The 14328-nt window shown below is 46.0% G+C and overlaps 1 protein-coding gene across 4 annotated transcripts in view; it reads right to left on the bottom strand.

Annotated features, from left to right (window-relative positions):
- Positions 1 to 14328, bottom strand: part of rtkna (rhotekin a) — a 157854-nt gene that overhangs the window by 102121 nt on the left and 41405 nt on the right. For all 4 annotated transcript variants that reach the window (XR_013574196.1, XM_078534856.1, XM_078534854.1 and 1 more), the window contains one exon: positions 1420 to 1481. Coding sequence is in view for 3 of the 4 variants with exons in the window: in XM_078534856.1 (XP_078390982.1) it covers positions 1420 to 1481 (62 nt within the window). In the remaining variant the exon portion in view is untranslated. The remainder of the gene's footprint in view (positions 1 to 1419; positions 1482 to 14328) is intronic.

Raw genomic sequence — 14328 nt, 5'->3', positions numbered from 1 at the left:
TTGCATTGAAATAGATGCACCTGAGAACATTTCTATCACGTACAAACCTTTGATTTCTGTCTATACATGCATTCCTCACTTGACCTTTATCCTCCTCCACCTCACTATCTGCTCTAACACTCTGGTTCCCTTCCCCCTGCAAATCTAGTTTAAACGCCCAGGAGCAGCACTAGCAAACCTACCCGCAAGGATGTTAGTCCCCCTCCAGTTCAGGTGCAAACCGTCCCGTTGGAACAGGTCCCACCTTCCCTGGAACAGAGCCCAATTGTCCAGAAACATGAAGTCCTCCCTCCTGCACCATCTCCTTAGCCACGTATTTAGCTGCATTATCCTCCTATTTCTAGCCTCACTAGCACATGGCACGGGTAGCACTCCTGAGATCGCAACCCTGGAGATCCTGTCCTTCAACTTTGCACCTAACTCCCTAAACTCTCTTTGCAGGACCTCCTCCTCCTTCCTATCCACGTCTGGCTGTTCACCCTCCCTCCTGAGAATACTGAGAACCCGATCCGAGATATCGTGGACCCTGGCACCAGGGAGGCAACAGACCATCCGGGATTCTCGATCTCTCCCACAGAACCTCCTATCTGTCTCCCTAACTATCGAATCCCCTTTCACTACTGCTCTCCTCTTTTCCCTCTCTCCTTTCTAAGCTGAGGGTCCAGCCTCGGTGCCACAGACGCAACCACTACAACTTGTCCCTGGTAGGTCGTCCCCACCAACAGTATCCAAAACGGTATACCTATTGTTGATGGGACGAGGTTATGCAGGAATTATATAAAACGTTAGTTAGGACACAACTTGAGTACTGTGTGCAGTTCTGGTCACTTCATTACAGAAAGGATGTAATTATTTTTGAAAGGGAATTGAGGAGATTGACGAGGATGTTGCCAGGACTGGAAAATAGCAGCTATCAGGAAAGATTGGATAGGCTGGGATTGTTCTCCTTGGAACAGGGGAGGCTGAGGGTACATTTTATTGAGATGTACAGAATTGTGAGGGGCCTGGATAGAGTGAACAGGAAGGGCCCATTTACTTTAGCAGAGAGTTCAGTGACCAGGGGGCATAGATTTCAATTGATTGGTAGAAAGATTAGAGGGAGATGAGGAAAGGTTTTTTCACGCAGAGGGTTGTGAGGATCTGGAACTCACTGCCTGAAACTCTCAACTCATTCTGAAGGTGTCTGGATCTGCAGCTGGAGGGTAACAGGGATAACAGTGGGATATTAGTGGAGCATCTTTTTCAGAGTGGGACTGAAACATGGATTCGAGCAGTTTAAGCAATTAGGGTTTGAAACAGATTCCCAACAATGATTGTGCAGGTTAGGTCACACTTCTTTCCAATACAAACCCTCTGTTTTCCTGTCCCTGGACATTCACCTAACCAGGATGTATCCAGGGGAATTATACCAGTTCTTACCAGATATGGCAACTTTTCCTTTGCATGGTGATCGATCTTTAAGCAAGCCGGCATCCGAGGATCTGCGGAGAAACCATCAAATCACCTCAGAGACAGACAAAACCAGCTTCTAATTAAAGTGATATTTTCAGCTTTCTTCTTGGGGCATCGGCAATGATGAGAGGCAGGTTTAATTACCCTTTCTGAATTGCCTAGGGTTCAGTGTTGGGCCTTCTTGTTGCAGTCCAGTGGTGGGGCTCTGGCTAGGCATCAGGTTAGGCAAGTCGGCCAGTTATACAAGGACTGGCAATGTATCTCATTAGGGTGGGGTATGACTTGGAGGGGGACATGCAGGTTACAGTTTCCATGCGACTGCCATCCTTGTTCTTCTCAGTGGTAGAGATCATGGGTTTGCAAGGTGCTGTCAAAGGAACTTTGGAAAGCTGCTGTTGTGTGACTCTCACATTGGGCACAGCATTTCAGGAACTTCCTAAGCCAACAACCCAGAGTGTGCAATAACACCAGTGAGTCACTTCCACGGCACCTCGCTTGGAAAGAGTTTTCTCTCAATCCTTCTCAAGCAGAAGTCAGAAAGGCCATAAACCGGCTTTCTATGGACAAGGTACTGGCAGCTGATGACATCCCAACTGAAATATTCAAGTACAGAGGAACTCACATGGTTAGAAAACTCACAAATCTCTTCTGCCTAATCTGGAACCAGGGTACTGAGCCTACAAGGGTGCCTCCAGAACTCATCTCTCACATGGAAAGTAAGCAAGTATGCTAGTGGCAATCATCATGGAATATCATTTCTTTCAACAGCAGGAAAAGTTCTTACAAGGGTTATCCTTAATTGGATTGTCACTCACCTCATTGACTGTGTACCCAGGATCACTGTGTGGCTTGTCTGAGGGATGGGGAACAGTGGGCATCATCTTTGCAGCACGTCAAATTCAAGAGAAGTCCCGCGAACAAAATAAGAGCCTCTATATGGTGCTCAGTGACCTGACCAAGGCTTTTGATACAGTAAATCGAGAAGGGCCTATGGAAGATTCTCCATAAACATGACTGCCTTGCTAAGATGATCAGTCATTCGCTTGTTTCACAATGGTCATCGCCAATCCCCTCACCTCAGAACACTCTGGCCTTATGCTAAGTCTCAAGACAACTTGGGGTGGAATTTTATGCCGGGGGATTTTACAGTCCCGCTGAAGTCAATAGACTTTTAAACACTTGCTGCATTTTACAGCCCCGCCCCTGCTGTGACAGGGCCATAAAATTCCACCATTGTATGTCACATCAACCTGCCCTGGCCACGTACTCGAAGACCCCACGGTCACTAACAATAACACACCCCTCCATTCAGCACAGCAGTTAGACAGGTAAATATGCCAGAGTGAGGCAGAGACTGAGGGAGTAGCTAATTAGGCTCACGTGAGAATTCAGGGCATGGGGGAAAGAGGTACAGTCTACATCGGAATTATTCTAAATCAGGAACAGAAGCAGCTGAGCAGAAACGGACCTGGGTGTAAACCTCACCTCCGGAGGTAGCTTGAAGAAAAAAAAAATTGAACAGCAAGTTCATTGGTGGGTAAGAAACTGCTGTTAGGGAGTGTCTTTAAATAGCTGTAAATTAGAAAAATGCATAATTTTTAAAAAGCTAGCGACTTGGATTTGAATAAGAAACATTAGGAATAAGGGGAAGTCAGGGACAGTAGTGTAAAGTAATATAAGTAAACCAAAGTAAAATAAAGTTAACATAAGGGAAGTAAAGGTAAGACATGTGGAATGCACATCCTGTAAAGTGTGGTAAGTCATGGACACCACTGCTAATACCAGAAATGGGCGGGTTTCCTTATGAGGAAAGGTTGGACAGGTTAGGCTTGTATCCACTGGGGTTTAGAAGAGTAAGAGGCAACTTAATCGAAACCTAAAAGATCCTGAGGGATCTTGACAGGGTGGATGTGGAGAGGATGTTTCATTTGTGGGAGAATCTAGAACTAGGAGTCTCTGTTTAAAAATAAGTGGTTGCTCATTTAAGACAAAGATGAGTAACATTTTCTCTCCGAGGGTCAGGAGTCTTTGGAACTCTTTTCCTCAAAAGACGGTGGAAGCAGAGTCTTTGAATATTTTTAAGGCAGAGCTAGAGAGATTCTTGATTAATGAGGGGCTGAAAGGTTATCAGGGGTATGCAGGAGGTTACGATCAAATCAGCCAAAGGGCTGTTAGGGCTATGATGATGTGGCGATAACAGAGACCTGGCTCAAAGAAGGGCAGGACTGGGTGTTAAATATTCCCGGGTATAAGGTGTTCAGAAGGGATAGGAAAGGAATCACAGTGCAGAAGAGGCCCTTCGGCCCATCGAGTCTGCACCAACACGTGAGAAACACCTGACCTACCTACCTAATCCCATTTACCAGCACTTGGCCCATAGCCTTGAATGTTATGACGTGCCAAGTGCTCATCCAGGTACTTTTTAAAGGATGTGAGGTAACCCGCCTCCACCACCCTCCCAGGCAGCGCATTCCAGACTGTCACCACCCTCTGGGTAAAAACGTTTTTCCTCACGTCCTCTCTAAACCTCCTGCCCCTCATCTTGAACTTATGTCCCTTTGTGACTGACCCTTCAACGAAGGGGAACAGCTGCTCCCTATCCACCCTGTCCATGCCCTTCATAATCTTGTACACCTCGATCAGGTCGCCCCTCAGTCTTCTCTGCTCCAATGAAAACAACCCAAGTCTATCCAACCTCTCTTCATAACTTAAATGTTTCATCCCAGGCAACATCCTGGTGAATCTCCTCTGCACCCCCTCCAGTGCAATCACATCCTTCCTATAATGTGGCAACCAGAACTGCACACAGTACACCAGCTGTGGCCTCACCAAGGTTCTATACAACTCCAAAATGACCTCCCTACTTTTGTAATCTATACCTTGATTGATAAAGGCAAGTGTCCCATATGCCTTTTTCACCACCCCACTAACATACCCCTCCGCCTTCAGAGATCTATGGACACACACACCAAGGTCCCTTTGTTCCTCAGAACTTCCTTGTGTTCATTGTATTCATTGAATACTTCCTTGTCAAATTACTCCTTCCAAAGTGTATCACCTCACACTTTTCAGGGTTAAATTCCATCTGCCACTTATCTGCCCATTCGACCATCCCATCTATATCTTCCTGTAGCCCAAGACACTCAACCTCACTGTTAACCACCCAGCCAATCTTTGTGTCATACGCAAAGTTACTAATCCTACCCCCCACATCGTCATCTATGTCATTTATATAAATGACAAATAATAGGGGACTGAGCACAGATCCCTGTGGTACGCCACTGGACACTGGCTTCCAGTCACTAAAGCAGCCTTCTGTCATCACCCTCTGTCTCTTACAACTAAGCCAATTTTGAATCCATCTTATCAAATTACCCTGTATCCCATGTGCATTTGCCTTCTTTATAAGTCTCCCATGTGGGACCTTGTCAAAGGCTTTGCTGAAATCCATATAAACTACAACAACTGCACTACCCTCATCTACACACCTGGTCACCTCCTCAAAAAATTCAATCCAATTTGTTAGGCATGACCTCCCTCTGACAAAGCCATGCTGACTATCCCTGATCAAACCTTGCCTCTCCAAGTGGAGATAGATTCTCTCCTTCAGAAATTTCTCCAATAGTTTCCCTACCGCTGACGTGAGACTCACTGGCCTGTAGTTCCCTGGCTTCTCTCTACAACCCTTCTTAAATAGCGGAACCACATTAGCTGTTCTCCAGTCCTCTGGCACCTCCCCCGTGGCCAGAGAGGAATTAAAAATTTGGGTCAGAGCCCCTGTGATCTCCTCCCTTGCCTCCCTCAGCAACCTGGGACACAAATCATCTGGACGGGAGATTTGTCCACTTTTAAGCCTGCCAACACCTCCAATACCTTGTCACTCCCTATATCAATTTGCTTAAGAACCTCGCAGTCTCTCTCCCCGAGTTCGATACCTTCATCCTCATTCTCTTGGGTGAAGACGGACGTGAAGTATTCATTCAACACTCTAGCGATGTCCTCTGGCTCCACCCATAGATTGCCCCCTTGGTCCCTAATGGGCCCTACTCTTTCCCTGGTTATCCTCTTCCCTTTGATATTCTTAAGGAATATCTTGGGATTATCCCTACTTTTACCAGCCAGAGCTTTCTCACATCCCCTCTTTGCTCTCCTAATTGCTTTCTTAAGCTCCACCCTGCACTGTCTGTACTCCACTAATGCCTCTGCTGATTTGCTTCCCTTGTACCTGCTAAAAGCCTCTCTTTTCCTTCTCATCGTAACCAGTGAGTGGGGGAACATTTAAAAGACAGTGGTCATTGTATTGTGCGTTTTAGGATGATGATAGAAAAGGACAATAGGCGATCCAGAGTAAAAATAATTAACTGGGTGAAATCTGACTTTGATGGGGTAAGAACGGAGCTGGGTCAGATAGACTGGGACAAAAGATTGGCAGGAAAAACTAGCTGAACAATGGGCTACCTTCAAAAAAGAATTGGTTCGGGCACAGTTAAGGTATATCCCATCGAAAGGGAAAGGTAGGGCAAACAAATCCAGAGCTCCCTGGATGAAAAAAGAGATAGAAATTAAGATAAAGAAGAAAAAGTGTGTTTATGACAAGTGTCAGGTAGAAAATGCAATTGAGAACCAAGAGGAATACAGAAGGTACAGAGGGGAGGTGAAAAAGCACATTCGAGAAGCAAAGAGGGATTATGAGAAAAGACTGGCAGCCAACATAAAGGGGAATCCCAAAGTCTTCTATAGACATATAAATAGTAAAAGGGTGGTAAAAGGAGGAGTAGGGCCGACTAGGGAGCTAAAAGGGAATTTTCACATGGATGAAGGGGCCAGGGCTGAGGTATTAAATGAATACTTTGCATCCATCTTTACCAAGGGGGTAGATGCTACCCAGGCTATGGTGACAGGCGAGGAAACTCTGTCACTAGAAGGATTCAAAATTGAAAAGCAGGAAGTGTTGAATAGACTGTCGATAGTTAAAGTTGACAAGGCACCAGGACCGGATGAGATACATCCAAGGATATTGAAGGAAGTGAGAGTAGAAATTGCAGAAACACTGGCCATAATCTTTCAGTCTTCCCTAGACTCAGGGGTGGTGCCAGGGGACTGGAGAATTGCAAACATTACGCCCTTGTTCAAAAAAGGTTGTCAGGATAAGTCCAGCAATTACAGACCAGTCTGTTTAACTTCAGCGGTGGGGAAGCTTATTGAAGATAGGATTAGTCGTCACATGGAAACTATGGGTTTATAAGGAAGAGCCAGCATGGATTTCCAAAGGGGAAATTGTGTTTATATGACTTTTTGGAGAGGCAACAGAAAAGGTCAATGAGGGTAAAAGCAAAATACTGCAGATGCTGGAAATCTGAAACAAAACCAGAAAATGCTGGAAAAACTCTGAAGAAGAGTGATACGGACTCGAAACGTTAACTCTTTTTTTTCTCTCCACAGATACTGTTAGACCTACTGAGGTCAGTGAGGGTAATGCTGTTATGTGGTGTACATGAGCTTTCAAAAGGCATTTGATACAGAGCCACACAACAGGCTTGTGAGAAAAGTTATTGCTCATGGAATAAAAAGGACAGTAGCAACATGGATACAAAATTGGCCAAAAGACAGGAAACAGAGTAATGGTCAATGGGTATTTATTGGAGTTTGTAGTGGAGTTCCCTGGTGTTGGGACCCTTGCATTTCCTGATATATATTAATGATCTAGACCTTGGTGTCCAGGGGACAATTTCAAAGTTTGCGGACGACATAAAATTTGGATCACTAAACTGAGAGTAGGATAGTGTAGAACTTCAAAAGGACATTGACACATTGGCGGTGTGGGCAGATAGGTGACAGATGAAGTTCAATGCAGAGAAGTGTGAGATGATACATTTTGGTACAAAGAGCGTGGAGAGACAGTATAAAATAAAGGATACTATTCTAAAGGGTGTGCAAAAGGTGAGGCGATGGCGCAGTGGTATTGTCACTGGACTAGTTATCCAGAGACCCAGGGTAATGCTCTGGGGACCCGGGTTTGAATTCCACCACGGCAGATGGTGAAATTTGAATCCAATAAAAATCTGGAATTAAAAGTCTAATGATGACCATGAAACCAATGTCAATTGTTGTAAAAGCCCATCTGGTTCACTAATGTCCTATAGGGAAGGAAATCTGCTGTTCTCACCAGGTCTGACCTACATGTGACTCCAGACCCACAGCAATGTGGTTGACTCTTAAATGCCCTCTGAACAAGGGCAATAAATGCTGACTTGCCAGTGATGCCCACATTCCACGAATGAATTTTTAAAAAAAGGAGCATCTGCATAGATCATTGAAAGTGGCAGGACAGGTGGAGAGAGCAGTTAATAAAGCATTTCGTATCCTGGGCTTTATTAACAGGGGCATAGATACAAGAGCAGGATGACAGAATCGCAGAATTTTAACGGCACAGAAGGAGGAGGCCATTCGGCCCATCGTGTCTGCACCGACTCTCCAAATGAGCATTATGACCTAGTGCCATTGCCCTGCCTTTTCCCCGTACCCCTGCACATTGTTTCTATTCAAATAATCATCTAATGCCCTCTTGAATGCCTCGATTGAACCTGCCTCCACCACACCTCCAGGCAGTGCATTCCAGAACCCAAACCACTCGCTGTGTGAAAAAGTTTTTTCTCACATCACATTTGCTTCTTTTGTAAATCACTTTAAATCTGTGCCCTCTCATTCTTGGTCCTTTTACGAGTGGGAACAACTTCTCCCTATCTACACTGTCCAGCCCCCTCATGATTTTGAACATCTCTATCAAATCTCCTCTCAGCCTTCTTCTCTCCAAGGAGAACAGTCCCAACCTCTCCAATCTATCCTCATAAACGAAGTTTCTCACCCCTGGAGCCATTCTTGTAAATCTCTTCTGCACTCTCCAAGGTGTTCACATCCTTCCTGTAATGTGGCGCCCAGAATTGTACACAATATTCCAGCTGAGGTCTAACTAGTGTCTTATATAAATTCAGCATAACCTCCCTCCTCTTAATCAACTATTGACTGTCAAATTTAGACAGAAAGACAATCTGAGTGTCAACCTCAAGCTATATCCCAATACATGGGAAAAAACAACCTTGGGCAGACCCAAATAGAGAACTCTTGGTCATCAAGTGATTTTGACATTTGGGGAGAACAGAGTCAGTATCTTCAGGACAAGCAAGTGTGGCACAAAGCCAATACGTCCATCCATCCCTCCAACACTGACTTCATCTGCAGTATTTGCAATCGGTTACGCAAATTGAGACTTGGTCTAACGTCACACATGAGACGACATCAACCTAGACTGTCAATGTCTTTTTTATTTTACTGAGGATCATAGAAAGGTTATGGCACAGAAAGAGGCCACTCGGCCCATCGGGTCTGCACAGGCCAAAAAAACGAGCCACTCAGCCGAATCCCACTTTCCAGCATTCGGTCTGTAGCCCTGCAGGTTACAGCACTTCAGGCGCATATCCAGATGCCTTTTAAATGAGTTGAGGGTTTCTGCCTCTACTACCCTTTCAGGCAGTGAGTTCCAGACCCCCACAACCCTCTGGGTGAAAAAACCTTTCCTCATCTCCCTCTAATCTTTCTACCAATCATCTCAATTAAATCTCCCCTCAGCCTCCTCTGTTCCAAGGAGAACAATCCCAGTCTATCCAATCTCTCCTCATAGCTGCAATTTTCCAGCCCTGGCAACATCCGCGTCAATCTCCTCGACTCCCTCTCGAATACAATCACATCCTTTCAGTAATGAGGTGACCTGAACTGGACACAGTACTCAACTTGTGGCCTAACTAATGGTTTACATACTTACAGCATAGTCTCCCTGCTCTTGCATTCTATACCTCGGCTAATAAATTAAAGGATTCCATAAGCCTTCGTAACTACAGATAAAAGCAAAATACTGCGGATGCTGGAAATCTGAAACAAAAACAGAAAATGCTGGAAAAACTCAGCAGGTGTAACAGCATCTGTGGAGAGAGAAACAGGGTTAACGTTTCGAGTCCATATGACTCTTCAGAATCACACAGTGCAGAAGAGGCCCTTCGGCCCATTGAGTCTGCACCGACATGTGAGAAACACCTGACCTACCTACCTAACCCCATTTATCAGAGCTGAAGAGAAGTGGAAATGTGATGAAATTTATGCTGTTTAAGAGGGGGTGTGGGGCAGGTGCAGCTGGATAGAAGGCCAATGATAGGTGGGGGCTAAGGAGGGACTGACAAAGATGTTATGAACTAAAGGATAAAGGGAGTTTTAATGGTAGTGGTTAGTGCTAAAAAAGGCGCTGATAGTGGCATAAAGGTAAGAAAGCAGAATGTGATAATAGCAGAACAAGCGTTGGGTGAAAGAACAACATGGAACAAGTAACAGATGGACCTGTAGGGGATCGGGTGGGGGGAGGCTCACTAATGTCCTTTAGGGAAGGAAATCTGACGTCCTTACCTGGTCTGGCCTCCATGACACTCCAGACCCACAGCAACCTGGGTGACTCTTAAATACCCCTTGAACAAAGGCAACAACTGCTGGGCCTAGTCAGCAACACCACCTGACTAACATCTGGGGGCTAGACACAAAATTGGGAGAGCTGTGTCTCACAGACAGACAAGCAACAGCCTGAAATAGTCATCCTCATGGAATCATACCTTACGGATAATGTCCCAGACACCACCATCACCATCCCTGGGTATGTCCTGTCCCACCGGCAGGACAGACCCAGCAGAGGTGGAGGCACAGTGGTATACAATCGGGAGGGAGTTGCCCTGGGAGTCCTCAACATCGACTCCAGACCCCATGAAGTCAAACATGGGCAAGGAAACCTCCTGCTGATTACCACGTACCGCCCTCCCTCAGCTGATGAATCAGTGCTCCTCCATGTTGAACACCATTCAGCAGAAGCACTGATGGTGGCAATGGTGCAGAATGTACTCTGGGTGGGGGACTTCAATATCCATCACCAAGAGTGGCTCGGTAGCACCACTACTGATCGAGCTGACCGAGTCCCAAAGGACACAGCTGCTAGGCTGGGTCTGGGGCAGGTGGTGATGGAACCAACAAGAGGGAAAAACATACTTGACCTCATCCTCACCAACCTGCCTGCCGCAGATGCATCTGTCCATGACAGTATCGGTAGGAGTGACCAGCGCACTGTCGTTGTGGAGATGAAGTCTCACCTTCAGATTGAGGAGACCCTCCATCATGTTGTGTGGCACTACCACTGTGCTAAATGGGATAGACTTTAAACAGATCTAGTAACTCAAGACTGGGCATCCATGAGGCACTGTGGGCCAGCAGCAGCAGCAGAATTGTACTCAAACACAATGTGGTATGGCCCGGCATATCCCCCACTCTACCATTACCATCAAACCAGGGGATCAACCCTGGTTCAATGAAGAGTGCAGGAGGGCATGCCAGGAGCAGCACCAGGCACACCTAAAAATGAGGTGTCAACCTGGTGAAGCTATAACACAGGACTACTTGCGTGTCAAACAGCATAAGCAGCAAGTGACAGACAGAGCTAAGCAATCCCACAACCATCGGATCAGATCTAAGCTCTGCAGTCCTGCCACATCCAGTCGTGAATGGTGGTGGACAATTAAACAACTCACTGGAGGAGGCTCCACAATATCCCCATTCTCAATGATGGAGGAGCCCAGCACAGCAGTGCAAAAGATAAAGCTGAAGCATTCGCAACAATCTTCAGCCAGAAGTGCCGAGTGGATGAACCATCTCAGCCTCCTCCGGAAGTCCCCAGCATCACAGATGCCAGTCTTCAGCCAATTCGATTCCCTCCACATATCAATGGCTGAAGGTACTGGGCACTGCAAAGGCTATAGGCCCTGACAATATTCCAGCAATAGTGCTGAAGACTGAGAACCATACAACCATAGAAAAGTTATAGCACAGAAGGAGGCCATTCGGCCTATCCCTCCATGCCAGCCCGAGGATACCCAGGTGCCCTTTCTAATCCCACCTTCCTGCACCCAGCCCATAGCCCTGCATTTTACAGCACTTAAGGTGCAGATCCAGGTACTTTTTAAAAGAGTTTAAAGTTTCTGCCTCTACCACCAAATTGGGCAGCAAATTCCAGACACTCACTATCCTCTGCGTAAAAAAGTTCTTCCTCATGACCCCCTATACCTTCTGCCACTTATCTTGAATCTATGTCCCCTGGTTCTAGAATTCTCCACAAAGGGAAACAATTTTATCCTGTCCACTCTATCTATTCCCTTCATAATTTTGTACACCTCAATGAAGTCACCTCTCAGCCTTCTTTGTTCTAAGGAAAATAACCCCAAACTATCCAATCTCTCCTCGTAGCTACACTTTTCTAACCCTGCCAACATTCTTGTAAACCTCCTCTGCACTCTCTCCAGAGCTATTACGCCCTTCCTGTAATGTGGTGACCAGAACTGCACACAATACTCCAGTTGTGGCCTCACCAGTGTTTTATACAATTTCAACATTATATCCTTACTTTTATATTCTATACCGCTGCCAGTGAAGGAGAGCATTCCATATGCCTTCTTTACAACCTTGTCTACTTGAACTGCTGCCTTCAGGGACCTGTGTACTTGTACGCCAAGATCTCTCACTTCATCTACCCCTCTTAGTATCCTTCACAGGTAAACTCTGCTGCTCTTTATACAGCTGCTCTGCTCCCGCACAGGTAAACTCCACTCCCTCACAGGTAAACTCTGCTCCGCCCCCTCGCGGGTAAACTCTGCTCCGCCCCCTCGCGGGTAAACTCTGCTCCGCCCCCTCGCGGGTAAACTCTGCTCCGCCCCCTCGCGGGTAAACTCTGCTCCGCCCCCTCGCGGGTAAACTCTGCTCCGCCCCCTCGCGGGTAAACTCAGCTCCGCCCCCTCGCGGGTAAACTCAACTCCGCCCCCTCGCAGGTAAACTCCGCCCCCTCGCAGGTAAACTCCGCCCCCTCGCAGGTAAACTCCGCCCCCTCGCAGGTAAACTCCGCCCCCTCGCAGGTAAACTCCGCCCCCTCGCAGGTAAACTCCGCCCCCTCGCAGGTAAACTCCGCCCCCCGCAGGTAAACTCCGCCCCCTCGCAGGTAAACTCCGCCCCCTCGCAGGTAAACTCCGCCCCCTCGCAGGTAAACTCCGCCCCCTCGCAGGTAAACTCCGCCCCCTCGCAGGTAAACTCCGCCCCCTCGCAGGTAAACTCCGCCCCCTCGCAGGTAAACTCCGCCCCCTCGCAGGTAAACTCCGCCCCCTCACAGGTAAACTCCGCTCTTTATACAGCTGCTCCGCTCCCTCACAGGTAAACTCCCCCTCACAGGGTCCTCCTCTCACACTCTATTCTCAGTGCTGCTGACTGCCTGTCCCTCGCACTCTCCTCCATGTTGCCATGGAGAATGCAACAATTAGTGATGACTGACAGTTAACTGCCAAGCATTGTTTGAAATTTAAACCAGGCAGCTTGACTCTGATTGATCAAGGCATTGCCCTGAGGAATGAACCAGCGAATGGCTGTCACTCATTTTGTTTAGCTGAAACAAGCACAATGTCTGTATATGTATCATGAAGCGATTAATATATATAATATTTTGGGAAGTATTTATCTTTTAAAATAGACGCTTAATTTGCGGGCGTGTCTTATTGGATTAAAGCCAGCTAGTCTGGGTGGTTTGATGATTTGGTTTGAGATGTAAACAGAGAGGTAGACTGCATTTGCATTTTTTGAATAGAGCATTCAAGAAGTGGGGTGAAAACTTGCTGCCTTTCTAGCAGATACCAAGCAATATGTTTATATTACTAATACAATTGGTACAATGAATGGGGTTTCATTATTAAAAAGTAAAGTTCAAAGAAGCTGGTGAGACAATGAGAATTTGAAACAAAAACAGAATTACCTGGAAAAACTCAGCAGGTCTGGCAGCATCAGCGGAGAAGAAAAAAGTTGACGTTTCGAGTCCTCATGACCCTTCAACAGAATGAGAATTTGAATTCAATCAGTGGTGGTAGGTATAACTTCAGTAGTTTTTGGGTGTGCAGGGCAGAGGCAATGAGAGATCAAAAGGCAGCTGCAAACCTCCAACTGGCTCCACAGTGAAAGGACCTCATTTTGAATTCGTACGGTGAAAATGCTTTGCCTGGTGTTTGGTTAAGTCTATGGGTTGTTGTTGCCTTAATGTAGATTAGTTTGGGAATTTGTTAAAAGTTATGACAGTAGTAATTTGTAGCCATGTGTATATCTATTTTAACCTGTGTAAATTAATAAAATGTTTCAATTAGTTTAATGTAAAACCCCAAGAACTGGTGGTCTGATTCCTGAGTTTAGAGTCGCATCTCAAACATAACACTTAAAATTAAAACAAAAACAAAAATTGCTGGAAAAACACAGCAGGTCAGACAGCGTCTGTGGAGAGAAAGACAGAGTTAATGTTTTGAGTCCGTATGACTCTTCTTCAGAACTAAAGAGAAGTAGAAATGTGGTGAAATATATACTGTTAAAGGGGGTGGGGCAGGTGGAGCTGGATAGAAGGCCAGTGATATGTGGGGGCAAAGGAGGGACTGACAAAGATGTTATGAACTAAAGTCAAAGGGGTGTTGATGGTGGTGATACTGGCTAAAGGAGGTGCTAATGGTGACATGAAGAGTAGAAAGCAAAGTGAGCAAGTGACAGATGGCCCTAGTGGGGGTGGGGTGGGGGGAGGGGATTGAAATAGGCTAAAAGAAGGGGATAAAACAATGAATGTAAATAAAATTTAAAAATAATAATAGAAATAAGTGGGAAAAAATATATAAAAATTAAAAAATAAATATTTGAAAAATGGGGATCGGAAAGGGGGTGAGGATGGAGGAGAGAGTTCATGGTCTAAAGTTCTTGAACTCAATATTCAGCCCGGAAGGCTGT

This window comes from Cetorhinus maximus, unplaced genomic scaffold, assembly GCF_964194155.1.
Source record: "Cetorhinus maximus unplaced genomic scaffold, sCetMax3.hap1.1 HAP1_SCAFFOLD_125, whole genome shotgun sequence".
Classification (NCBI taxonomy): Eukaryota; Metazoa; Chordata; class Chondrichthyes; order Lamniformes; family Cetorhinidae; genus Cetorhinus; species Cetorhinus maximus.
The sequence above is the reverse complement of the archived record's forward strand: the minus strand, read 5'-3'. Positions and strand labels throughout refer to the sequence as shown.